This window comes from Poecilia reticulata, linkage group LG9, assembly GCF_000633615.1.
Source record: "Poecilia reticulata strain Guanapo linkage group LG9, Guppy_female_1.0+MT, whole genome shotgun sequence".
NCBI lineage: Eukaryota > Metazoa > Chordata > Actinopteri > Cyprinodontiformes > Poeciliidae > Poecilia > Poecilia reticulata.
Genome location: NC_024339.1, coordinates 11,079,130 through 11,106,825, shown reverse-complemented (window position 1 = coordinate 11,106,825; position 27,696 = coordinate 11,079,130). Strand labels below are relative to the sequence as shown.

General features: G+C 36.5%; 1 protein-coding gene across 5 annotated transcripts in view; it reads right to left on the bottom strand.

The window, feature by feature from the left end:
* Window positions 1-27,696, bottom strand: part of taok3a (TAO kinase 3a) — a 58,679-nt gene that overhangs the window by 11,107 nt on the left and 19,876 nt on the right. For 4 of the 5 annotated variants that reach the window (XM_008417865.2, XM_008417867.2, XM_008417866.2 and 1 more), the window contains 12 exons: window positions 20,751-20,973; window positions 17,348-17,419; window positions 16,651-16,752; window positions 16,380-16,425; window positions 15,202-15,298; window positions 14,490-14,603; window positions 13,527-13,618; window positions 12,735-12,828; window positions 9,603-9,684; window positions 5,758-5,925; window positions 4,937-5,134; window positions 3,128-3,265 (listed from right to left, as the gene is read on the bottom strand). In XM_008417865.2, the coding sequence (XP_008416087.1) occupies window positions 3,128-3,265; window positions 4,937-5,134; window positions 5,758-5,925; window positions 9,603-9,684; window positions 12,735-12,828; window positions 13,527-13,618; window positions 14,490-14,603; window positions 15,202-15,298; window positions 16,380-16,425; window positions 16,651-16,752; window positions 17,348-17,419; window positions 20,751-20,885 (1,338 nt within the window). In that variant the 5' untranslated portion in view covers window positions 20,886-20,973. Of the gene's footprint in view, window positions 1-3,127; window positions 3,266-4,936; window positions 5,135-5,757; window positions 5,926-9,602; window positions 9,685-12,734; window positions 12,829-13,526; window positions 13,619-14,489; window positions 14,604-15,201; window positions 15,299-16,379; window positions 16,426-16,650; window positions 16,753-17,347; window positions 17,420-20,750; window positions 20,974-21,635; window positions 21,712-27,696 lie in introns of all 5 variants that reach the window. The other variant, XM_017306810.1, reaches the window with a different exon arrangement.

The following is a 27,696-nucleotide window of genomic DNA, read 5'->3' as shown; positions in this document are numbered from 1 at the left end:
TCTGTAACTCGTGAGTCCAAACTTCTCACTGAAAAATTTTCAGAACCAGCAACGAGAACTGTGAGGGTTTTGGGTTTTCTCTTACCAGCTCTGCACATTTAGAGACTGAACATTTCTCCATTTTCTTCTTCTTTTTTCTGAACAACAATTTTAAAATTCTGTCATAGATTCTTAATTGGGTTTCACATCTGGGCTTTGGTTAGGTGACTCTAACATGAAACTTTTGCATCCATTGTTTATGGTTACATTCCCATTCCCCAGGCTTAAGTGTCTTGCAACCTTTAACAGGTCTTCTTCCAGGATTTTCACTCACCAATGGACTCTAAAAGTATTTACTACATGAGGAACATCTGAAAGCAATTAGTTTATTCACGGCTGGTGAGGGGCTATAAATGCATGACACACTTTTCAGATTTATTTTTTCACAGTTATGCACAACTTAGAATAAATATATTTTTTGTTACTGGAACATGACTGGAAAATGTGAAAAGGAATTATTTTATAAGGCCCTGGATTCTACAAGATTGCTGTAGTAAAGATTCATTTTCAGTCTATTGCTTCACGTTCCAGGTTTTAACAGTTGGCATGAGGACCTAGCAGGAATGATTGATGTTACTTCTTACTGTAATCAGCCAGAGGCAGCCAGGCTGTCAGGCTACAACCTGCATCTGAAGGTGAGGAGGGAAATATATTACAACATTGGTGTTTTTTTAAATCATCTTCAATCTGTTCCCTCACTAAATCTATAATCAAACTCCTATCCTCCTTCTCTGTTTGCACTTTTGCCACTCTTCACTTTGCAATGATCTTTTTGCAGTTTCTTATTCTTCACTTTGTTATTGTCTTTCTTTCATTTTTCCTGAAACCAAACTCTACATTTAGTATCAAAATAACAGATTGGTGTCTGTTTCTCTGTCCTCCTTTGCTTATAATTCAATCAGTGATGCTCTTTTGTCTCACCTGCTTATCTCCCCTCCTCACCTCGATGACAATCTCCCATGTGCGTCTTCCCTGTGTTCAGCTGCTATGGACATGATGCATTGTCATTTTACTTGCCCTTTCATTTATCAAACATCTGTCACTTTTGACAAAAGGATTTAAAAAACGCTAATCTGCACTTACATTTTTTGACTGTATATTATCACATTTCTTAGGTTTTCACACATCTAGTTCCTTTTTGGCAATCTGTTTCCTACCATATGGACCCCTGATTAGACTCTCGCCGCTTCTCTTTGTCTACCTGCTCCCAGTCTCGGCGAGTTGAGGCCAATCCGAGGACGTCTGTGCTCGGCAGAAAAAGGATGATGTCATTTCTTTCAGCGCCGGCGGGCAGCACCGGCGCTGTAGCGCTACAACGGTGCTGAGCTTTACGGGATGCAGCCTAATTTCAAAACAGACTGCTTCAATCACACAGAGCGACACACTGGAGGTGTAAACACCAAAACTTTAATCCACCTCACTGCTGAACGGGCCAAAATATTTTAAACTGCTTTAGCAGATTTGGATAATTTGTGGGTTTTTTTTTCAATTATACAAAAGCAGATTTTTTTTGTTTAATCTTGCATAAACATGTCTTTGTCTTTCTGACAATACAGGCATAGTATGCCAACTAAGGCTGAAACAATTAATTGGATTAATCATGATTAATTGATTACTGAAATAATATTTATCTAATTTAGTAACAGATTAATCGTTAACTGGACAATACAGACAAACAGGGCATTTGCTGTATATTCAGAGCAGTAATTATGCCAACACTATACAATATATATATTTTTTTCATTTAAGACGATAACACCTTTGTCTGTAAATGTGTTTTAGCCAAATCTCCTCCGGTGGCATAGTTTTAGCTTCGCTCAGTTCTGCTTTACTAAAGGAATACAAGAAAATGTTTATTTTCTTATTTAAAAAAAACATATATATATATATATATATATATATATATATACATATATTTGCACCTATGTGTTTCTATTGTATAAAAAAAGCATAGGTGGTTAAATAAAAAATGTGTAGAATGTGACATTTTTTTAACCAATTAGTCGTCTGAATAATCGATTATTAAATGTCAACACAAAGGGTCTTCCTTTAAACCGTATCAGTTCAATGTCTCAGTTTTAGGAAAAATCTTTTCCTTTTATTGCAGTTACTTTGGTCTCAGTTACCAAACTTTTAGGTGACTTCCTATCGATCCCAAAAGTATTGATGTCAAGTACAAAAAAAGGTGAAATGCAAAGATAACGGTGCTTGGCAAACAAAGCAATCAGTGCTTGGCCCAGGTCTGTTGTTGGCTTGTGGACTTTGGTCAAGGACAGTCTGAGGACAGCGAACACACGCCGCCTTATTTTTCCATCAGATGCTTGATTTAAAACCGGACAGCAGAATTAAAACCGGTGGGTCAGGGATGGGGGAGCGCACACACCGTCACACATTTTCACACAACTATTACTATCTAGTTACTAGAGCTGGTTTCCATGACAACAGACAGGGAGGGTGAAGGAGAGAGAGAATGAAAGAGGGACATAGAAAGAAAGAAAGATCACTCCCCSCTCCTCACACACTTTTATAACAGAATATTGAGTCACATCTGAGAATGATGCATTAACAAATGAAGGAGGGCAAGAAATGAGAAAAGTGGGGAGGGAGGTGATAATTTGAGGTGTTGCACAAGCGAAAAAAACAAAGCAAGCAGATAAAGAAAGACGCTAAACATGTGGAAGGAAAAAAGCACTCAAAGAAAAACCGATGGCTGAAAACGGAGTTACGACCCGATCCACTGCTTAAACATAAGATTGCTCAAGCATGTGTGGAGAAGTCACGCCCAGACGCAGCTGTTCGCCCCGCACATCCACAGACAGGTCTTAACAGAGACAAACAAAAGAATGCCCCTCTGTGCCTTGCTATGCAGCTGCAGCATACGCGCAACACTCTGAAATTTTGTCTTGTGGCAGAAAAAAAAAAAAGTCCCATTTATGTTTTTGTTTTCAAAGTAACCCAGCTTTCAAGGTGAACCCTCTAGAAATGATTGATTCTTAAACCCTGAGGCAAACAGAAAACCTTTGTGGAATCTCAGAAAAGAAAAGATAGAAAACATCTAAAAGTGGAAAGATTTTTGGTTTCTTCTTACAAGTGAAGCAGACTTGATGGTGGCAAAGCCGGCTCTGTTTTTATAGTTGGAGGCCTGGCTGCTTTTGTCAGAGGAGGCATGCCTTGGCTCCGGCCGGTGATCTCTGTGGATCCCATCATCCCAGTTATACTGATGGTCCTGTGAAAAAGCACAAAAACAAAATGAGACAAATTGCTTTCATCAGCACGTACTGCACCCAGAACTCAAAAACAGCGCTACTGCAGTATCCTGCAACATTTTCTCCCTGTATTTTTGTCTAGGTGCAGACAGTAAGGAGAACCTCTCCTGAAAACACATAATCTCTACCTCCACAGCTGGAAACACGCAATATTTAATGACAACAAGTAAGATTTTCATATTTCTTGCATTTTGTTTTTATCAATCATTTTTATGTATAAATCTAAATAAAAATAAACATTTCAAATTGGTCGTTTCAAGCCCCAATTGCAGAAATCTCTCCCGTTGATTTTACACTGTGTCGATTCCTTTGCTTAATTTAAAACTGCAGCTGAAAACCTATTTGTACAGAGAGGATTTTTCTTCACTTTGATGCTGTTTGATATGCATTTCCAATGCGTTTTATGAAACATATTTGTGATTTTACTTGTAAAAAGGTGCTATACAAACTAAATTGTACTTACTTGTTTGTAACTTCTGTGCTCTTTAAGAGTTTTCTATTGTTTTGCATACAGCAGTTATGAAAATGTTTATTAATCATCAATATAATAGTCTATTAAACAACATTAAGAGTTCCACTATACATATTATCATGTGAATCCTCCCAAGAGCTTTATCTGTAAAAAAAAAACTATTTGGAATAAATAAAACCAAAGTAAAAGGTAAAAATCACCTTGATTAAGCATGGTAATAGAATTATATTTTAAAGTAAAAAGTATGCAGTTGGATAAATTCAAATGTGTGATGTAAACAGATTAAATCCCTGCTGATTTCAATCAAACAACTTCCAAATTTCAAAAGGAATTTTTGCCTAAGATAAGTTGAGTGAAGCCTTATGAAACACGGTGAAATATTAACACCCCCGCTTTTTAAACTCGGCCTGGGAACCATGGAACCGAGTCGTGTGAGGAGCGAAATCCATAAACATCTGAAAAACAATGTGTGTCACTTTCAAGTCTTCTCTGCTCGGCCCCCTGAACTTACAACAACACGCTGGCTGACTGCCTGTTAAGTGACAACCTTATTCATGTATCGTCTCACCACAAAAGAGAAACTGAAGGAGGAGAGTGACAGAAGTGACGGCCCTCTGCTTGGCGCTTTTTAAGAAACGGTGTGTATTCATTAAGAATGGCTGACATTGTGTTGACCTGTGTGAACTCTGGCAGTGTGCAAAAAGACGGCTGAATGGGGGTTAAAGCAGTGGATGTGCAGCTTACTGGAATGCACAGGCTTTGTTCTCTAAGTGTTAATGATGTCAGCGATGAAGTTGAAGAAATCGTAAACAGTGGCTGTGTGTTGATGGTTGCCATGGTTTCGGGGGGAGGGGGTTATGCATACTTGTGAAAAGATGTGAGAAACTAGAGGATGTAGAGCATCATTTCCTCTTTAATAAAAAAACTGCAAAGTTGTCATCTCAGAAAGGAAGTAATTTCATTACTAACATTTTTCATTTCAAACACTGATAAATGTGCTCTTTATTGCACTATATTATGAGAAACAAACTACCTGTGGTCAAGTCAATGTCCTGTCTTTGTGGTGACACACTGCCATCATGTCTTCAGTGATTTCGAGAATTTTTCTTTTCTAGTCCCAAACACTCACAGACATCCCCACATCAGCCTTGACCTTTACCTTTTTGGTGTGTGCAGAGGACTCCAGCGTGCTGCTGTAGTCCTGGGGGTGCATCATGGTCATGTCGGAGCAGCCGTCGTCCAGCACCTCCTGGATGCTGTTGACGCTGCTGCTCTGGCTACCGGTGCTGACAGAGGTGCTGGGGATGGAATGGTTGCTGCCCAGACTGTTCATCTTGCAGCTTGGTGCCTCGCTGTCCTGCTGGGACAACAAATGTTCAGGAACACATGCATGCACAAACAGACGTTGATGAGTGACATCGCTAAACCACGTTAATATCGACCCATTAAACTACTTTGTATGTTAAATAAATTACGTTTCACAGGTTTCTTTTCCTATTTTCTTATTCAGATTAGAAGTCTGTGAAGTATGCAAATCATAGACAAAGATAATAAACTTCTATAGTTGCTTTGCAATAACAGTGTTCTAATTCCATTTGATTCTTGTTTAAAACATAGACTAAGATATTTTCTGAATGCCTCAATCAGTACAATCAAAAGATTGGAGGAATCAAAAGGAATGTAAAAAGTAAAAATATTTTAGTTTGCAACTGTTTTATGCAAGTTATGAAACCCAACTACCTAAATGTTACTGATCTCTTTATCATCCACTTCTGAGCTTTTCTTTGTGTAGTTTCCACAAACAGATTTGCTAATTTAAGAGATTACAAACTCAACTGAATGATCCATGTAGCTCAGACTAAATACCGACACACACACAAAATGTTTTGTGACTAAAAGTAAAGTTATTTTTGTATAAATATTCTTTACTCTGTCAGTCACACTGCATCATTTCCTCAAATTTGATCCAGTTCTCCCCACCTCTTCCTCTTCTTGGCTTTCCCCCAGGGGCCCGTTGTGTTTCTCCTGATAGAGAATCTTTTTCATCTTGCGGTACTGCAAGTTGTCCAGCTCCCGCACTGCATCCTTGGTCCTCTGGATGAGGTCGATGAGAATGCGCGGCGAGCGTTCCCGGCGCACAAACTCATGCTACGCGAGGCAAACAAAAGTGGGAGAGCCGGAGTTAGTTGGTGAATTACTTGAACTGGACATCAACTTTGATCTTTAGATCTTCTTTCTTTAAATGTCTGAATAGTTTTGAATTGACTGGCCAACAAACTCGCCTGTCCATTTCTACATTTAGTTGATTTGTAGGTCAACTAAAAAAATACAAATCAGTTTATTGGAAAATATTTAGTGATATATATATATATTTTTATAAGCAATAATCTGAAACATCTATGTGAAGCTTTTCAAATGTTTCAGTATAAATGCTATATTTCTAATGTATTACTGTAAGATCAGTTACATACAGCAGCATAACCTTAAAACTTGTAGATGAACACTTTAAAAAACAAACAAAAAAAAACTAGTTTTACGGCTTTGGAAGAGCATGTCAAAGTGCATGTAAGATTATAACTTGCATCACTTTGTTCTCTAGTTCAATGAGAAGTACAAGTGTTTCTATCACTAGAGGGCGCCTGTGGGTTGCTTATCCTGGGAGTCTCAGCACCCCATATTCTCCACTAACCTCATTATATGAAATCCTAACAATATTTCCCTAAACATTGATTTTCATAAACACTCTTAAGCCTTTTTACTTCAACTAAACTCTAAAATAATTTTGCCTTGCAGGCAAGTTAATGACAACTGGTAAATTATGTCAAGTAAAACAGAAGTTGAATATCAAGCTTAGAAAGTCTTTGATTATAATTGTTTTTTTGTTTATTTTGTTTTTTGAAGAAATTACAACCCACGAGGTAAATAATTCTGAAACATTATGAGGTAGATAGTTTTGAATTTAGTTTAAAAATGGTGGGATATTTCTCACAACAGTTGTGCACGCTAATAAATACACAAGTTCTCAAAATATCTTTAGTTAATAAAAATTTATTTTCTTTAATGTTTACACTTTTTTAATGTAGTTCTCACAAATTTCATGTCACATTCACAAGCTGTCTATGTAAAAAACTAATCGAGGTGTAATGTGCTGCAGGCTGGGATGTTTTGCATGTATATTATTACGTGCATCTTCTGTGATTGATTGGTCTTAGTAGGTGGATGAATGACAAAGAGGATTTCAGGTTTTATTTTTCTGTAGCACTATTTTTAGCACGTCACATTACAGTAACCAAAAAACAAGAATAAAAAAGGGAAAGGATTTCTACCTCCAACACAACCTCCCACCACACCACACATTCACAGATTCACACACTGAGTCACTCTCATTCATAAAATATTGAAAGCTTTAATGGATGAATTGTATATATACGCTACCAAAAAAAGTAAAATTTTAGATCTATTTGTAGCCCTTCCTCTCCATGTGACAGATGCTGGTGTAATGGGTTAGCCAGGACACAAGGGAGTGACATCACACTCTGAAAATAGCGATGCGTGATTGTCCCGTTTTTTGATGGACCTGCAGTAGATCAAAATGTGTGTGGTTGGCCGACCCTTCCCCACCGAACAGTTAAGACTCGGAACGATTATCACCAAAGAGTTCATGTGAGAAAATGTGACAGCCCTCCTACAGCTCCTTCTCCAAATATAAAGGGGCTTGCTGTAAAGTGCCATCCTTAAAGATTTACCATGTTGAGCATCACATATTTATGAAGATAAAAGCATTCCAACTCTTTAGCTTTTGATGTATCGTACAGGCTGACCAGTAGTCATTTTAGTTAAAAATAAATTATTTTTTAGTAATGTGGATAAACCTTTAGTGCCAAAATGCAAGTCTTAACCCAGTGCTAATGGTAATAACTGTACAGTTTATCAGTTAATGCATTTTTCAACACAAAATGTTAAAATGTTTTACGTTGGACTTTGTTTCTTTTTTCCCTCTCTCTTTGATAAAGACAGGATTGCTATGCTAAGCTACATCAGGTATATACAGAAATATAAAACATGTGCAAAGAAATTATCTCAATTTTTAATGTATTTATTTGAACTATATTTTATGGAAAGGACTGGAAATACAACCTACAATATTGTATTTCCTTCTAACAAGAGCTAGTGAGTAATATTTTCTAATTTATATAATTAATATCACTTGTAATAAGGAACATAGGGAGAGAATGCAATTAATCTGAAGCCAGAACATGTAGACCTAAGAGGCATGAGACTTCTGACCTGATTTTTCCTTTTAAAGAGCTTGGAGGAGAATATGCCAACGCATGAATGTACTGTGAGAAGAACAGCTTGCACATTAATGTCTGAGAAGACAAAATATGTTATTAATAACTAAATAATACCTCACTCCTGTATGATTTTCACACTAAACCAAGCTCAAACAAAATCTATAAGATAATTCCTTAATGTTTTGATTTGCAATTAGGATTTAGTTAGGGATATAAGGAAGAGTAAAGTAGTGTCTAATAGGGCTTAAGGTTTTGACAACAGTTCACAGCTCCTGATGTGACTGCTACATAACCTCACACCATTCCTTCACCACCTGAAGCGGTGGAGGTGTCGTAAGTCTGGGTACGGCTCTATGCGGCTGAGCATGATCATCAAGAACATAAAGCTCTTAGCGGCCCAATAGGATTACCTGCTGGTCGCACAAACAAGATAAACTCTGCAACACGAAATCTCAACCAATCTTCATGATTTACCCAAAGATAGGCTCATTGTGCTTACACCAAATAAATAGAATAACCTGCAGATAAAGTGTATGCTTTATGAAATATTTCCTTTCATGGACAGTTTAGGTGTCTTTCTACACTCTTTTTCTTAGTCCATAATACTCAGGGCAACAAATCCACATTAAAACAATTAAACCAGATAAGAAAATTACAACATGCTTTGTTTTGGATAGAATTTAAAACTTTTGAATGGAAAATTATTATGCAGCAATCTGGAAATCAATGAGATGGCGCAAAATCTGCAACGAGGTGCTGAATGTATGAGCGTATTCCGTTATTAGTCATACTTTAGTCCTTTAAATGTTAAGTCTATAAACACATACACATGTATACAAGTAATTGTTTTCTTACGCGTACTGATGAATTCAGTTCAATTTATTTATATACCGCCTATTGACAGCAAATGTCATTTTGAGTTTTTTTTTAAAAAAGATGCAAAGCACACAACCATATTTATACTTCTCAACAAAATCCAACTGAGGATTTTGTATTGACTTTCACTCATTTTGGTCTGTCTAATGTCTAGACATTTTCCCCAATCTTAACCATTACTAGTACTAACCAAAACTTAATTCACACCATACATTTAAATCTAACTAGTAGAACGCATTCCAATTGAGAAACACTGAGGATTTTCCACAAATGATCTCCCTTTGTTGGTGAAAATGATTATAATGGTCCTCTATATGTTTTATATACAAGCACACACACACACGCATATGCTTGAAATAGTATGCAGTCATGTCAAAGGAATGTATAGAGAGCAAAGACATAAACCTCCTCTGAAAGACATGACTGCAAGGCATAAAAGAGGAAGCAAAGCTGACAAAAAAGGAAGAAGATGCAAAGAAATAACAAGCAACTCTCAGCAGGATGCCTATTCCTGCACTTGAAGACATTGTGTGTGTGTGCTTGTGTATTGGGGAGCCGTGGGTGGATGGGAATGACTCATCCTCGGGGCTCAGGGACCGACTAAGGCAGGAAGTGAGGTCACAGTTGGCAGAGTAAGAGAGGAAGCCCACTCACTCGTAGCAGCTCCCCTGACGAGGGTCTGTCCTGAGGAATTTTCAGTAGGCAGAAGTCAACAAAGTTCCGGAAAGCATCCGACCTGCAAGGCAGGGATATAGGTCAATAATTCTCCTCACATCAAACATTAAAATCTGGGGATATTAAACAAAAACAGCCATGACAAAAAACAAATATGTTATTCACTTGGACAAGAAGAAATACATGAGTCATATATATATATTATATAAATATGTAGAGCAATGAAAATACAGGCCACTGGAGATGTGGAACTCCGATCTAAAAATATGCTTTAAAGCGCATTACAGAATAAAACATCATGGTAATGGGGTGTTGAGATAAAGTAGCCCCCGATGGCTGTGGGGATTTTAATGAAATTAATATGCAAATCCAGGGTCACAGACGGGTCAGAACATGCGCAAGCACAGCACTTTCCAACCACCTCGCCTCCCTTTACCTAAACTTGTAGCGCTTTTCCCATCTGAGGCCAACACAGGTCCACGAGTACACGTGTGATGTGCCAATGTGTGCACACAGTGAGCCTTGTGTTTTGGTACAGAACACTATTGAGCTAATGTCTCTACTGGTTTTATCTGGCTGGATGTTGCTAATGCCCTGGGCAGCTGGAGCTCCTCCAAAAATACCACAAACCATGTGCAGTCCCACACAATCAGTCACTTCAGCACGGCGCTGGAAACCAAAACTAATTTTACAGCAGGTGTGAACGGCGAATTCAGGAAAGAAAACTCTTTTTGAATCAAAATTTCATGAAAGTAAAGGTGTTTAGTTAAACCTCGTCTTAAAGACAAAGATTACTTGGTTGCCCAAATTGCATAGCATTTGCAGAAAACATGAATAGATATTTATGTGTTGCTAAAAAGCCCATTAAGCTGTTTATGCAGTGTTTATTCAGACTCCCTTGAACTTTGTGTCATGTTTCTTCCACAAACCTCTATGCATTGTATTCATTTGGATTCTTCTATCTTGGGTCATTAATGAGCAGAACCACGTTTTACTACAGCAACACCTTCAAGTCTGTACAGGTATGTCTCTAAAATGTTTACACATCCAGCTCAAACTAAGTGTGAGTGTCTTAACAGCAAATTTCTAGTCCTAAAACAGATTCTCAATTAGACTTAGATTAGCAGGGCGGAGTCGCGTGTGTTTGGTACAGTCTGATTAGCTTCAGCGCCCTACATGCTTTCTTCCTCAACAGGTAAAACTATCTATTCCTCTATTTAGACTATAATAAGTAGATAACATTAAAATATGTTGTGAATTCTCTTTTGGTTTTCTCTGTATGTAATGAAGGCTTATTATCCGCACCAGCACCACCTTAAAGCAAATAATTCTGGCCCGACCCAGCCTGAATCTCAAGCCGGGTTCAGGTTGGCTCAGAGAGCTTCCTCCTCTTTAACATCTCTATGTGCCCTTGGGCAAGGCATTCAAACCAAAGTTTCCAACTGATATTGGTGCAGAAATGTGTGCATATTTGTTAGACGCACACAAATTTGTTTGAGGTTTGTCAAACCACAAACATCTTTTGACGGCTTTATGTATAAAATGTTATTCTTCTAAAACTTTTCAATAAAAGCCAGATATATTAAGTAAATGACTAATAGCCAAATGTGAGAACATCTGACTGCAACTGGGTAAATGGAGTGAATTTATATACTACTTTACCAGCCATACCAGCCACTCAAAGTACTTTACACCACACCAGAGCCACATTCAGGCATTTGCACTCACTAACACAGACACATTATGAACCTTACCCAGGGGCACACTGACATGTGACAGAAGGAAGCTGAAATTAAGCCCACAACTTTAGGATTGCAAGATGCCTACTCTTTCCATTGTGCCAGTGTCACCTAATGACAGAATGTGGGCTTAATGTAAAGCATTTTGAGTGATCAGCTTTGAAAAGAACTATATAGAAGGACCGAGTGTGACACTTGGGTAGGTTTAAAGTTTTTCTATGCTATCCAAATCTCTGATTTTAACTGACAGATGCTATCAAATGCTTCATCCCTGAGCTGTGATCTGCTGAGGTTCTTGGTTTTCACAATGCTTCATGTTCGTTAATGTTCTCTAAAAAGCCTCTGAGGCCTTCATAAAATATGTTGCGTCTTGTTTTTATTTGCATTTGTCCCCCAAGTACAAATTAACATCTCTTAATTTCTTCATTAAGGCACACATTTTAACATCATTCAATCACTTATATTATGGTACACTAAAAGTATTCTTAGTGACAAGGAACAATGTACAGAATGAACACACAAGGTTTCTTCATTTACGAGATGAATCAGGCATAAAAATGTCAAACAGTATGATAGCATCTGGTAGCACTGCAGGCTATAGCTAAAAAAAACACAGAGCTTTTTCTCCCTGTGCTAGATGAGATGGTGTTACACAGAGATAGCAAGAGGCAGTTTAAAAACTGTTGGTCTAAATTAAATCTCCAAGAAATAAATAAATAAAACTATTGATGTCTGGAAGGATTGTCCCAAGAGAATCTATTAACATTCGCAGTCAGGAGCTGTGAGGTTCAAAGCTCCAGCAAAATGCATGAAGGGAGCCATTTTACTCAGTAAAACAGCAACTAATGTGTGCCTGGATGCACACTGTGTTTAAACCAGACAAGAGAAAAGAAGTTAATTTAAACCACAGGAATATTTTTGAATAATCCAGACTGCTTTGTAATGATGTTGTCTTTTATTATGGCCCGGTGGTCAGGATGTAAATAAACTGAATTTTATTGGTCAGGGCCTCCTCCTTGCATTCAAAATAACTCGGAGAGTGACTTTGCACAAGGCTTGTCACAGGGCTCTAAAGCCACAGGGGAGTTTTAGCCTGACTGTGAAGTGCAAAGAATGTTTTTCACTTTTGCTTTATGTTTCTGTTTCAGCTGGTAAAATGAGATGATTGGTGGTGGAATAGGGACATTTGAAAACATTGTTTTTTTCCTTCATAGACAAAAATCTAGATGATAAACCTTCCCCTTTTTTCATCATTTTACATGAGAACTGCTCAGTTCACCATCTGACCACATGCCATGTGATAGACACAGCAAACCCAGTCCAAATAGAAAATATGTTTGTGTTGGAATATGAGGGAATTACTAAAACTCACCACTCATTTGACTGCAGCGTGGGAGAGTCGTTCTGTGCGATGTGATATAAGGCACTCATGGCATTCATGTTGAACAAGGGAGGTTTACGCTCCGCTAAAACAGGAACAGATGGGAGAGTGAAAGACACATGGTTTTATTCTGGTGTCAAAGTTTTAAAAAGAACCAATCAGGATCACCAAGACTGAAACACAAATGCAGATTCCCACTAATTGTTTTGCACATTAACTTATAAGGTAACACTTTATTTGAAGGGGGGTGAATAAGACTGACATGACACTGTCATAAACATGACATAACACCTGTCATGAACATGAATAAGCCTTCATGAATAATTATGACTGTTGTCATAAAGCGTCATTCGGTAAATTATGACACTTTTAATACAAAGTTGACATTATTCAAAATGTCTTTGTTATGACAACTTGACATTAACCAAGAAATCATTACTRTTTAAACTTTACCTTTAATAACATAAAGTTACCTAATTTTTAAAGTGCAATCWGTAATRCTTTTATAACAAATTTATATCAGTAATGATTTCTTGGTTAATGTCAAGTTGTCATGACAAAGACATTTTGAATAATGTCAACTTTGTACTAAAAGTGTCATAATTTATCGAATGACGCTTTATGACAACAGTCATAAATGTTCATGAAGGCTTATTCATGTTCATGACAGGTGTTATATCATGTTTATGACAGTCTTATTCAACCCCCTTCAAATAATGTGTTACCACTTAGAATAATCTAGTCAAAGCTTTTATTTAAACCACTTGGAAGGTATTTGCTTACCCAGTTCAATGCAGGTGATCCCCAGTGACCAGATGTCCACTTTACCTTCATATTGACCCTCATCCATGGCTAAAATCACTTCTGGGGCCATCCTGTGGACAGAGATAGGCACATGCAAACACCCCCACAGATACACACAGATACTCTATTAAGTACGAGGGGGAGAAAAATCCATGAAAATGTTATAATCTGCTAAGCTTCTCAAAGCTTTTTAAGACTCTGGTATGCTGTGATAGCAGCTCGGTTTTTGGAGTGTGTTCCTATAAACGAGTGTGTCACAGTTTTTGTGCATAAGACAACTTGTCCAGCTGTTTCAAAGCTGATTTCACTTACAATCAAATATGAACAATGTACGATTTTCTTTTTTCATTTTAATGCGGGGAATAGATTAACATATTTTAGTTTACAGTTATTATTAAATGTAAAAAAGATTCTCTGATTAATGACTTGAAATCCCATCTAGAGATTAAAAATGACAAAAAACAATAATGTGGTCTCAATTTACGGATTGGATCCATAAAGCTGGATCCATGGCGACAAGAGTGTCAGACAATTTTTCATGATCATGACAAATATATATATATATATATATTTGCTAAGCAGTTTCAGCACCTGCAATATTATATTAAATTTGAAATCTGTTTTTAATATTAAAAACTATTTTTAGAAATGTAATTGCGACATTCCAACTCATAAGAAATTAAAATGAAAAAAAGGAAAGATTGTATCCATTATCTTCATTGGAAAACAACCAAAAAATTTATTGTTAGTCTTATAAAATTAAAGTCCTTTTTAAATAAAGTCATGTTATATTCTCTATGTTGTGTTTTTCTCTTTCAAATGTTGCATTTGTGTCCGTGGTTAAAAGAGCTTTTCCAGGAAAACGTATGCTTGTAAAGTTTATTTGACTTCTTAGAAAATTTTATTTTGTTGGGTTTTTTACCCTGTGTTGTGTATACTGACCAGTAAGGTGTTCCAACAAAGGAGTTGGCAGGTGAGGCAATGGAGGCAGAGCCAAAGTCAGCCAGTTTGACTTGACCCAGCTCAGTCAGCAGGATATTACCAGCTTTCACATCTCTGGGTGAGGACATGGCATGAGGGAAGACAGAAAATATGACATTATGTGGGTTAATCAAAAAAAAAAGCAAACAAACAAAACAAACCAGTTCCAGGTACAAATTTATTGATTGCACCATAAATTAACCTGTTCATAAAAAATACATTTTCTTTTGAGAACATGAAAAGATATATGTTATAATGTAATAATTATTTATTGTAAGTACAGTGAATAACAAGAACTCATATTTGTACAAACATGGAAAAAGTTTTCACATTATAAAGTGGTACAGTTGTATTTCATTTAGCTGGGGTGACAGCTTTATATTTCCACAAAGGTGAGTCAGTAAAGATAAACATCCTTATTTCACTTGTTCCTGACATGCTCACAATATTCATCTCAGTCTGATATCATCTGACTAGTAAAAGAAAAGATTTACTTTAATTATCTCTGTACTTTTTTGAGAATGATTGCAGACATGAGTGTTTTACAGCTTGATAACAAACCTTCAGCTTGTGTGGAAAAATAGGAGCGTCGTTACTAATCTCACATTATTGGACTTATTCACTGAAGGTTCCTAACGGAAAATGTTTAAAGCAAGCAAGTTAACTGACTCACCTGTGAATCATATTATGGGAATGTAGGTAAGCCAGTCCTAGCAAGGCACCGTGGGTAATGGCAGCAATTTCCATCTCTTGCAGTGGTTTCTTATGAACTTCAGAGAAAATACAGAAATTAAAGTTAAACAAATCTAATGACATCACAGAGGAAAATGTTCCTTATGGGCGGTTAGTAAAAACAGCAAGATTATGTGCCAATGTAAAAAATTTATTTAATTTTGACTGAGAAGTTTCATGATGGCTAAAGTCTACACTGAGGGAAACCAAATCTTTACTTGTTTGAAGATGGTTTGATTTGCAAGGGAACAAAGATCAAAAGCACAAAAAGCAACAAAGTTCTCCTGTTTGAACCCTCTGTTCTTGAACCCAGACTTGGGACAGCATGAAGGTAAGTCAAAGTTTCTTAAAAGTTAAGACTTCAAATCTACTGAACCTTCAAATTACCCCATGTTTAGGACCTAAAATCTTGGTAACCAGAGTTTTTTTCTGGTTGCATGAACCTTATAGTAACGCAGTGCTGCTCTTCCTATTATTGTGCTCTGCATGCTCATAAATCTTTCAGTCTTTTACAAGACAAATTCAAGTGTTTGGAAAAAAAAGGCCGTTGCAAAAAACATGTACTGTCATAATGTGGAAACTAACCGTAGTGGTTGGTGGAAATGAGCAGTGTTACTGTAGTCGGCAAACTATGATCAGCGTCTGTTAGAAAACTAAAAACAGGCTGACAACAAGAGCAGATAAGCCTAACTAAAAAACTTTCATCAGCATAGTCTGTGTTTAAATCTATAATAATAAGAGTTAATCTCAGAATCACAGTAACAAACATAAATGTTTTTAAAGAAAACTCTTTTGGGAGAGCGTTAGACGTATTTAGTGCATGGAAAACAAACCCAAATGTTTTTCTCCCCTGGTGGAAGAATCAGACAACCCTTCATTAATTTATAAAGACTAAGCAGAAACATTGCACCACACGAGTGCTTTTTTACACACATCAAGCTTGTATTTGAAATTCAGCTGAACAGACAACAGCGTTGTTTACTCCACCGGGCCAGCTTTCATTTTAGTTCTGTAATATCAATGTCACCTTCTGGATCAGCAGAAGATCCATTCAAAGCCACAATCACCCACTTCAATAAGGATTCACACATGAAAAGTTATGCAGCTTCATATGCTCACCCTCTAATAAATCTGATGCGGAGCCCAGGCAATACTCCATCACCAGCTGAAACAGAAAAATAAACAAACAGCTCATATGGTTTTGCCACCTAGGATACAGAGCATCTGGTCAAATTTGTTTAAACTGGTGTTGCAAACTTATCATAGGCTGATCACGTGTATTATTAACACTACATGCAGATAAAGAGTAATCTGAAGGATGTCTGGATAAATAAAGACAAAAACAACAGAGAGACACAACAAAGGAGTGCGTGAAGAAGGGCCCACTAACCCAGGCAGTGTTGTCTTTCAAGTAGCAGCCTTTGTATTCAATGGTGTTTGGGTGTCGCAGCTGTCCCAAAAACTTAACTTCTTTAATGATGTCCTGCCACTTCTGCAAAAAAAAAAAAAAGTTTATTCACACAAGTATTAAGGTACCTTTCCAATAAATTGATTGTGCTGCACCAGAACAAACAGAAAATACAGAATAAAGGTCTGGCTGGGTTTGAAAAGCTTCTGAAAACATCAGGCGACAGCCCAGAAACAATCCCATCATTGTCATACATTCAGAAAATAAGAAAGTTTCCAAAACCACTGAATAAGGGCTTGAGTTCAACTACAGTGAAAGCCGTCATCACAGGCTGTAAATACAGGTTCCTAAACATAACATGGAAAGAAAAAGCAGACAACAGCTCATCCGAAACTTTGGAGAATAAACACTTTCACTTTATTTAGTTCTTTCAAAGTAATTAAATGAAGCAGGAGGTATTTTATAGCAGACAATTTATCGTGCTATGTTCAAACAGAATGCAAATTGGGAATCTTATGCAACTTCAAATTTTATGCCACAAAGAAAGATTAGCTGATGTTTGTCATAAAATTTCCCCTTCAAACTTCAGCTTTTTGCCACATGTTGGAAGAATAAAACTACGAAACTGCAGCAAAGCATTTGAAGGTTACATGTTTTGACTTTGCGAATATTTTCTTACTTCAGTGGTTTGTTTTCCATTATAGGACATCTTTTTGATGGCCACCACTTCATTGGAGTAGGAGTTACGGGCCTGAAAGGAAAAACGAGCAGATTTCAGATTTGAGAGAAAACAAAGGGGCACAGGCAGCAAGATATCAGAGGACCTCTTGATTTTTTATTTATTGTTTTTGCTTGTCTTGGCATTTGTGTTGAACTACCTAACTTTCTGTGAAGACCCTAGAGTTTGCCATGGAAAAAGCCATTGATAGGGCTACAGCTGTAAATAGTTATATCTATTCTTTTTAGCAAATCTCTTAGCAAATCTCTTTTTTCCTAGATGATGCCACTAACTGCCAACATAGCGTTGCTAGACTAGTTTTGTTGTGGTTTTGTGGATCTGCTGTATTTTCTCAAAGCCCCAGCAGACTTCCTGTTAAGCAGGGATTTTTTCCTTTCCACTATCGCCACATGCTTTCTCAGGAAGTATTGTTGCAAAAAAATCAATAACTTAATACAATCAGTGGGCTTCCTAAGATACATAACTTTGTAACATCTAGCTTTATAGACCAAGTATGACTGGAATGTATGTCAATTTGAATCTATACATATGATTGGTCTGATAAATAATATACATCTGTGTATGTGTTTGTTTTGGAGAGTGGCTTGTGATGCTACAAACTAACATCAAATAAATAATCTAAGTGGAATTGAATTCTGGGATTTCTTTTTTCAGAGGCCTTGGTCATAAGAAGTTTTGCCAACAACTTGGGAAGGGAGAAAACCAGGAAGAACAACGCAAAGTTGCAACATGCTGTTTTAGGAAGTAGTGATTTCCGTCGGGTGTGGTCAAGTAACCCCTTGACCAATTCAACCATAAAATCATTGAATACTAAGTAAATTATTTTTGCTAAATCAATCAATGAATCAATGTAAAGATCAATGAATGAAAAAAAAAACAAAACAAACATCGTTACTTATGATAGGTTTTAGCCAACTATCAAAATCCCCGTTTTGTCAAATCGACTGCTTCTTATGAGCTTGTTATGGATAATATAATATTTTAATTGAAAAAGCATACTATTATAGCGTATAATGACGTGAAGGAGTCATTTTATGATGCGAAGGAGGAAACAGTATTAGAAAAAAATAGAAAAAAGGCAGCTAAATCTAAGCTAGTATGAATAATTTGGTTATATTGAAGACATTTTGAAGCCTAATATTGAGAATAAGAAATGTAAGATTTTTTTTTAAAGACTGAAGAACACCGGTAAAATTTGAAATCAATCATATTAATGTAAACATCAACTGTAGACAGCTGGATATACATAAGCAACAGATTAAGATTAGAGTTTTCCCTGAACATTAACGTTGTGATTTGCTGTGGAGAGTTACATAGGAAGACCAGATAAATTTCCTCCATAAAAAGGATCACACAACATACACAATATCAATTTTCTCCCACAAAATGATTCAGCAGAGCATCTCATTTGAAAGTAAACAAATTTCCACCTGACAACAGCATCCTGCTTTGTAAATCGAGGAAACCTGCAGGTGCGCGCCACATGGTTTCTTTGTAGCTACTGTAAAGTGTGTGAGCTGTCAGCCCAGATCAACATGACCACCTTAACCCTGTGGTGTTAACCTTGGAAGCATCTGGCCCAAGGGAGGGGTAAGTCTGATTCCCCATCTCAACTTCGGTTCACTAACAAATAAATCAGTCTTTTCTTCTGATTCAAATGACAGCGGAAAACAGATACAGCTGTTTTTATGGGTTTTTTTTAAATGTCATCCTTACAATTGACCGTCAGTTTATGTGTGCTCAAAAAAATGATGTGAAACTGAAATGAAACTTAATGTTTTCATAAAGGTTGTTATCCCAGAATGTACGGAGAAGATGTGGGGTTGAGTTAGTCTTTAATAACGGTTTAATCTCCTCACTGTACATCCAAGTGGTCTGGATATAAAACCGTTTTCCTCAATAATAGAGTTTATCTTTGGTTCTATGCACAGAAAATATAGACATCTGTTATCGTGGATGCATTTTCCTAAAAACAGAAAAAATGCACAAACATAAAGGAACTTGTGCTTCTCCACTGCCATTAACCTACAGTAATCCCAGCACATTATTAGTGCTCCATGTTTTGCAGCTGCCACACGGCTCCCATGTTTGCAATGGCCTGCATTTCATTCAGCAGTGGATTTTTAGCAAGGACATAATTTCCACAGGAGATTTATTTCAGAGACTGACTTTGATTTTCATATTAAAATCTCTTTGTCCTATGACTATGCAGATGCTAAAATATTAATGAGAGAAGTTCTGATCTGTCTAAAATACAGATATGCTCATTATAATTATCTCTATTAAGGTTAATGAGTGGCTGCAAATAACTGCACATTTCTGGCTATAAATTACAGGCATTCTTTTGAAAGAAGGTTATCAGGATTTGTAATAGGAGTTACACACTTAGAAATAAAACAATAATAAAAAATAATATAGATCAATGTTTTATTTAAAGTAAATCTAAAGAGCTGTAAGAATGTAATTTTGCTTAGTACTTGTTTCCCATTACTAACTGTTTTTGTTTCTTTTTACTATTGTTTACTGATCTGTGATAATTGTGATTACTGACAATCACCCCAACTTTTTTTTAAGCTGGAAGAAAGTTAAAGTGAACACAGCACTGGACATTATTTGTCTAACATGTGATGGATGGTTGGTCATTTGTACATGTTTGCGACTGACAGTGGAAAGAAAAAGATGGCAAAGCCATAGCAGTAGAGAAAATGCAGCCCCTTCATCGACTTCACTTATTCCATGTAAAGAGGACAGCTGTTTACCATGCAGGGGGGCTGATCGCCCCAGCTCTACATCTGAGGTTGAAGTGTGGGATGGGGTGGAGAAAAAAAGATCCGTAAGAGGAGAAGAAAGAGCAGAGATGCAACATTCTCTCATCTCGCCTCCATGCAGCTTTAAAATCAAAGGCCTGATGAGTAATTAGTGAAGATTAAAATTAAAAGCAGCATAGAATGTGCTGAGAGGGGATGATTTTACACCTTAAGAGTCATTACAGATTAATTAAATCCATATATTAACAATAAATAATGGTTGTGTAAAGCAACTAGGTTTTTTAACGGTATATCTGTGAATTAATGCTCCATCATGTTGTAAAGAGTTTAAACCCAGCTGTATATTACGCTAAGCTTTAAAAAGTTACATAAGTAGCCAATTATTTTTAAACTGCATTATTGCCAAAACTTTAAGCTACAAAACTCTCCAGGTTTTTTAGATGGAAAATGGGGATTAAATCAGAAATAACATTAAGAAGCAACATTTCCATTTCTACTGGCATTTGATCAGTTAAGAACTTAAACAAATGCTGAACTCCTTGTTTTCACTGATAAACTTTTAGGACAGCACTCACAAAGTAGACAGCTCCGAAGCTGCCATGCCCGATTTCATGTAGGTCACAGAAGACCTCCTCCGGGTCATCTTTGAAGAAGAGGTCAGCCAGCTCGGGATCCTTCGGCACTCCTTTCCGTGTGGATGACGGCATCATGGGCTAGGCGCCGGTGACCACTATCGCATACACGCTGCCGCTACCGCCACCAGGTATCCACGACGGGCCCGGCATTGGCCAGCTAGACCTGGGAACACAGTTCAAAACAACCTCATCAACTTTTCATGTTTTCATTATTCCATGCAAGTTTTGGGGAAAAACTCAATGTTAAACTCAACAAATGTCTCGGTTTCTTTAAAATTGTGCCTGTATGTGTCTGTACATTAGGTGTTTTTATTAGTGAGTCCAGGCAGTTGGTAGGCAATTTAAAAAAAAAAGACAGTCATGATGATGAAGCTTTGTCGTGCTGCGCAGACATACACACAAACACGCACAAGCTTGACAGCTGAAGTTGAGTCACGGATTCATCACTTCCGCACATGCACAGTGTGTAACAGTTGTACATGTGCATGCATTCGCTTACAGCAACACAGAGTGTTGCGTTTTACAAGGCTGCAGCCAGGCCGTCAAGCGTGTATGCGTCCTGGACAAACTGCTCCAGTTAGCTCGACTGCACATGCAACACACACATGTGCGCAGTCGCACGACATCTCTCTGATTCCAGTCTCTCTCGTTCTTTTCCTGTCTACCATGAAATCTCTCTGCACATCAGCCAGATGCAGCAAGCAAATCTGGCTCCAAAGGATGGCCCCACACAGAGGAAGCTGACAAGACACACAGGCCAAGACACTAAGCATCAGCATCATACTAATCCTCTGGCCTTAAAGGGATATAAGCCATCACACTCACCCCAGAAATATCAGTCTTAAAGGCAAGGTTTGGTGCAGTCTGCCTCACTGGCACCAGATGCACCAAGATGACCGTCCTGAGGTTCAGAGTGGAAAAAAGTTTCTTTTAATCTGATTTTGTGGCCAATTTCCTATCACCGTTTTTGTGCAGCTCGACCTGCTGATACTAATCTTAGCTCATTTCTGTTCAACTTGCTGTTGAATTAAATGCCCATGGTAAATTAAAACAATGATCTTCTCAAACACAGCCCAAAGTTAGCGAGCAGTCTCTTTACGTCAATGAAAATGACAAATAAATTAATAAAGCTTTTTTGGAATCATTTAGTTATGGGATCTTTACAAATAAAACACATCTAAAAGAATTACAGCACATCTCTTTCATTCCTTTACAAGACAGGTTATGGGTAACATTAATGCTCTACTTAATATTAAAGAAACTTTAATTTAATGTCATTAATTTGCTGTTTGTGAAAGAGCAGATGGGGTTACACAGCTCTGCAGTTAAACAGGCTTTCATTAGTTCAAAATGAACAAAATGATAGATCTGACATGTAAACTTTCTTTAGCATACTGATTAGGGCTGGTATATAATCAAGTATACAATCTGAAAATTCAGATCATCAGATGATTTGTTAATCGCAATTAATTTAATTGACCTTGGGTGGTGGTGGGAGGTCCTGGTGGTGCCAGGACCTCTTAAGTGACAGATTAGAGTAAAATAGTAAAGTTGTAAAGATATCAAAGAATGATACCATCATTTAGTTTCAATATTTACAATTGGAACTTTTTTAAAATACTGTATCATTTTAAAAAAATCATAATGTTATGATTAATCTTTTCCAATCATACAAAAGGTGCTGCGAACCTTATGAAAACAGATTCCATTTCATCCTTCCCATTTAGATAATGTGAAAATCCTATTGGCAAGTTTACAAGTTACCAACATTAAAGGCAAATATAGATTTTCTTTTTGTCTCACTTGCATCAGACTAAGCCCAGGGTGAAAGTTTGGTAAATAACAAAAAACTTTATACAATCAAGACCCTTGATAAAAATAAATAAATAAATAAAGGCCTACCAAGCATTTTTAAAGGTTTGTGTGATTCAGGTACTTAAAAAATATTATTTAGCAGACGAGAAAATTGTAAATCACCCAAAAGAGCTTTGCTGTGTTTTCAGTGAATTATTTTAGAAAAATCCAAAGAGAGAGAAAAAAAAACATGCTTAAAGCTGGTAAAACAGTGACTGAAGAAATGTGAAAACCACAAACGTGGACATACCTTCAAGCAAAAAATAACCACACTTTTATTTCTAATACTTGCATCTTTTTCTGAATGGTATTTATTTCACAATGTGTACAAATGTATTGTCTATTTGCTGACCTGAGGAACGAAGCAGTGTGTCCGTTTGTGTTACTCTGTATTTGTCTGTCTTCTGGTTGCATCAGCCCCTCTTCCCCTCATCTCTTCTTTTTGAGTTCTCCAGATAGTAACTGGCTCAACATCAATTTCAACTCTCTCCTCATGAAACACACACCCTCTGCACAACTGAACACATGAATACACACAAATAGTAATTTCACTATTTGTGAAAATACTATTTGTGTTAAGTTTTTGTTCAGATTTCTTGACACAGAATGTCAAAATGTGAGGAAGCAATAAAATGAAAGAAAAAAAGTAAAGTTTGCTAAAGACAGACACACAACACAGAAGCAGCTTCATCACATTATGTGATCATTAGATGCTTCATCCCACCTGCTAATGCTCCATTCTACTGTCCTCCTCTCCTTTCCTCTGATAAGTGATGCAACTTGGCAACAACATGTTGTAACACAGGGTAAAGCTCTTACCAGTCCAGTAAAGAATGTCGCTTTGTGTGTGTGTGCACGTGTCTGAATCTATGAAGAGTATTGTTCTAAAAGAGCTGATTAGGCAAATAGCTTAGGCAGATTAAATCTGTGCTGTGTGATTTATTTACTACATGTGTACTTCTACACAACTGTATGAGCTGCCCACAAAATACCAGTGGGGATAGGCATTATTGTATTATCTCTATTGTCAGGATAAAGATTTCCCATGATCAAATAGTACTATGACAATCCCCTAAAAATTATAGTGTTGTAAGGACTCCATTTTATTGTTTTATTTAGTGTCAAAGCAGAAGTAACATTTTCTAACAGTTTATTATGGTGGTGACTCTAGAGCAGTGGTGTCTTTTTGTCACGTGGGTCAAAATAATCTAGTCAAAACACAGGAATTCGGAAAAAATAATAATACAAATTTAAAATTAAACAATTATATGATGATTTTTTTTAGCTGTCTAACATTAAACTAAGAATGCAATACTTAAATCTAACAAATAAAGTAGTCAGAGTCTCTGTAGGAAAGGGATGTGTAAATCATTGTGGGATTTTGTACGTCTGCCATATATAAAAAGAAGAAAAAATTATTTTGGGCTTGACTGAAATAAATATAAAGAATTTTAGCTTATTCTCAGCACTGACAGCAAGATTTGAGTCAGTCTTTTTAGATTTTTTAAATCAAGATTTAGAAAAGCTTAATAAATTAATCAAAAGTAGTTTTGGTTACAACAAATGTAGTCATTTCCACTATAAATTAAAGAGAATGTAAAAAGTGTGGCTATTAAAGATGAAAGCTTTGTGTTGAATCTAACACTTTCCAATGTAACAAGATTTTAACTTGTTGGCAGTAACTGTGGCCCAACTAAAAATAAACAGTCTCCGTCTGCGTCATCCACAGTTCTTAAACTGCAGTCAGGGGCCTCACAAAATTTGTGGCCGGGCACAATTTGGACACCCCTGCTCTAGAGTGCAGTGACAGATGTGTAGCCAGAAACTGTGGATTTGTTGAATAAATACCAAAAAAAAAAAAAAAACAACATCAATAAAAGTTAAGTCCACATTGCTCATCTTCATTTGGTTTGTATGTGCATGACTACTGCAGTCTCTGCAATGATCCATTACATACGATGCAATATATCAACTTTAATCTGTAAAGAGGAGATTAGAGAATTTTTGCCAAAATGGCCTGATATTTTGCATATATCAAACACACATCCAAAACTGTATTTTTTATGGTGCAACTCAAAAATAATTCATGAACTTGATGCTCCTCTCAAACTAGTGAAAAAAATCATTTTCGACCGTTACGTTAGATGCACGCACAAAATAAAAGGGCCAAAGATTAACTTCAACCTTATTCCAGTAATTATACATGTATGCATGTACATGAAAGCATCCGTGTGTTAAATGTGGGTCAATATGCTCACATAAGAAATGCATAAACATGAACTAACATACAGACACGTCCTCCTTTCTAAACCTCTTGTGCTATACTAATTGATAGGCCAGATTGTTATTAAAAGCCCAGGTTTATTGTGGGCATAGATTAATGAGCCTGATTATTTAGACATCATATCGTTTTATTTTTGCTAATTATGTAGAGAAAATATTTCTCTGCATAAGTAAAATGATTTAAATGTAAGACCTTTTTAGACAATTGTGAATAAATAGTTCAAGTTTATTTAAATTATTCAAAGTAGTACGGTAAGTTACCTTCATGACAGTTTGAATTTACCTTTAATTTTAGTTCATCACTGAAGTTTCTGTTTTTAGCTCTGGCATGCAAATCTTATACTTTACATTTACAGCATTCGGCTACATTGCTTCAAATATAGTATAAAGTAAGTCTCACAAACATTATTAATGGGTTTAGGTCAACTGATGAAATCAAAAACTTGTTAAACTTTTTTATGACAAAGCAGTTGATTGAAAATAACCAAGAATAACATTTTATTTCCCACAGAAATAAAAAAGCTTTAAATTCCTCTCAACAGGGCTGCTTACTGCCCTACATCAAGGGTTTTGAGGTTTCTGGCATAATAATGTCTTAAGTTTTCAGAAAGAACTACAATACAATGAATGAATAAATGAAGGCTTTGATTAAGAGTAATATTTTCAAAGATTCAAAGTTAAAAGAAATCTTTTTATTGCAAAAAATTCCATGTTGAATTTTGTAAACTTTGATCTACTGCTGCCAAATTTAGAATTTAACTAATAACCAGAAGCATTTATTGTTGTTTTAAAATGCCTTTCTTTGCAAGTAAAGCACATACAAGTTTCTAATTAGTAGCACAATCACATAGCGAAACAAAAAGGATGAAACTATCTGATAACAATGTGTGCATTTGAACACAATGATAACTTGGATGCGTAAAAGGCTTCTTTAAAACTCCATCTTATCCCGCTGGTCTCGACGCTTCATCAGTTCTTTCATGTCTCTTTGCTAAGATTTCCCCTTTAATCTTCCTTTTTCTTAAACAAGAAAAAGAAAGATAAAGAAAATGTTTTTCTTCCTTCATCATTCATTTAATCCATTCCTCCTTCTGAGGTTCTGCTTGACAGTGAGTGTATGTGATCACAGAGTATTAATGCACTTAGAAGCATAAACATTAATATTAACACATTTCAATGTACAGAGTGGAAAGAAATACATTAGCACAGATACAGCTGAGATATATAGAGAGAACACACAAGCGTACATACAGTATGTGTGTCTGCATGCGTGGGTGTGTATGTGTATGTGCGTGTGTGTGAGGGTTTGCATGGCCAGGGGGTTTATCAGCTTAGGCCAACCCCCTCCCAGCTTTAGACACAAACAGGAATTAGACAGACTGTGGGAATTCTTACTGGGATTCAAATTGCCAGACCTAATCAGTAATGGTGGGGAAAAAGAACTGTGCTGATGAAGTTTATGAGACTTATGTGTGTCAAAGTGAAAGCATAAGAATTACGTAATAATCCAGCTCCCTTAACTCCTACCATGGCATTCTAAAGAGCAGGCTTAGGACTTCAAGTTTTCTCTGTGCGTTTGTCAGTGAGTGGTTGGATCAAACACACTCTCAATAATAATAATAATGTGCACTTTAATAATTCTGTATCATAAATACAGATAAACATACTGTGAGCAGACAGAGCCTCTCATCTCAGAAGAAATCAAAGTCCTCAGAGCGCACTGCGTGTGTGTGTGTGTGTGTGACGTATGCTTGCGTATGAATGTGTGTGCCTTCTGCGTTACAGTAAGTGGGTCAGCCTCGTTACTGAATGAATAATAAAAAAAGTTTATTTTAAGCACAATACCAGCTTGCTAACGAGGAGGAAATTTAAACGCTGTACATGTGAAACAGCTGTTTCAGTATGAATTGTGAAGTTGGCTTATTCTGAGAATTTACACAAATACAAACTATCTGGCATGTGTGGAATGGCACAGTCATTTTATTCAATGCTCTACTGCGACAGCAGAAACTCGGTTATCCTTCTTTCTCGTGCTGCACAATATATCAAAACCACAATCATCGTTACAGTTTCAGTGTGTACAAAAGGAGTTTCATTGGTGTAAAAAGAATTTTAAAAAATTTAAAAATCTGATTTTTAGATATTACCTAAAAAAAAAAAATTGTAGACAGAAAACTATTTATACCCATCAAATGTAGAAATATAAATCAGTAGAATAGTTTTTATTAGCACTAGAGTATTGAAGCAATTCTTAAAAATTGTTGTCCAGCTTTATAAACATTTCTGCTGGTATTTTAATGATTTATCTTGGTCATACACTCCCAAATTATGATAACAGCATATCTCATCAAATGCTAAATATGTTGTAAGTGAAAGGACCATAAAATCATATTAAACCAAAAAGGAGACATGCTAGTGTTAGCACAGCACTAACTTAAAGTTCAACACAAGGAGCATCAGCAGGAGCAAGAGAGTTTCACTGCAGTTTGACTGCAGCTGTATGATGAGTCAGATGTACATCCATTTAAAAACCGATGCATGTTTTGGTTCATATACTGCATTGATTGCAATGCCTTTAATAAAGGATGGGACTGGAACTTTGCAAATGCCTGAATCAAGGCACTGTTGTGAATTTTATTATGTTGATATAAAACCAATAAATAAGTATAACACAAACCTATGTACCAGAATTACCTTAGAAAATGTTTACTTTTCTCTTTCAGCTCATGACAGCCTTTGTTATATCACC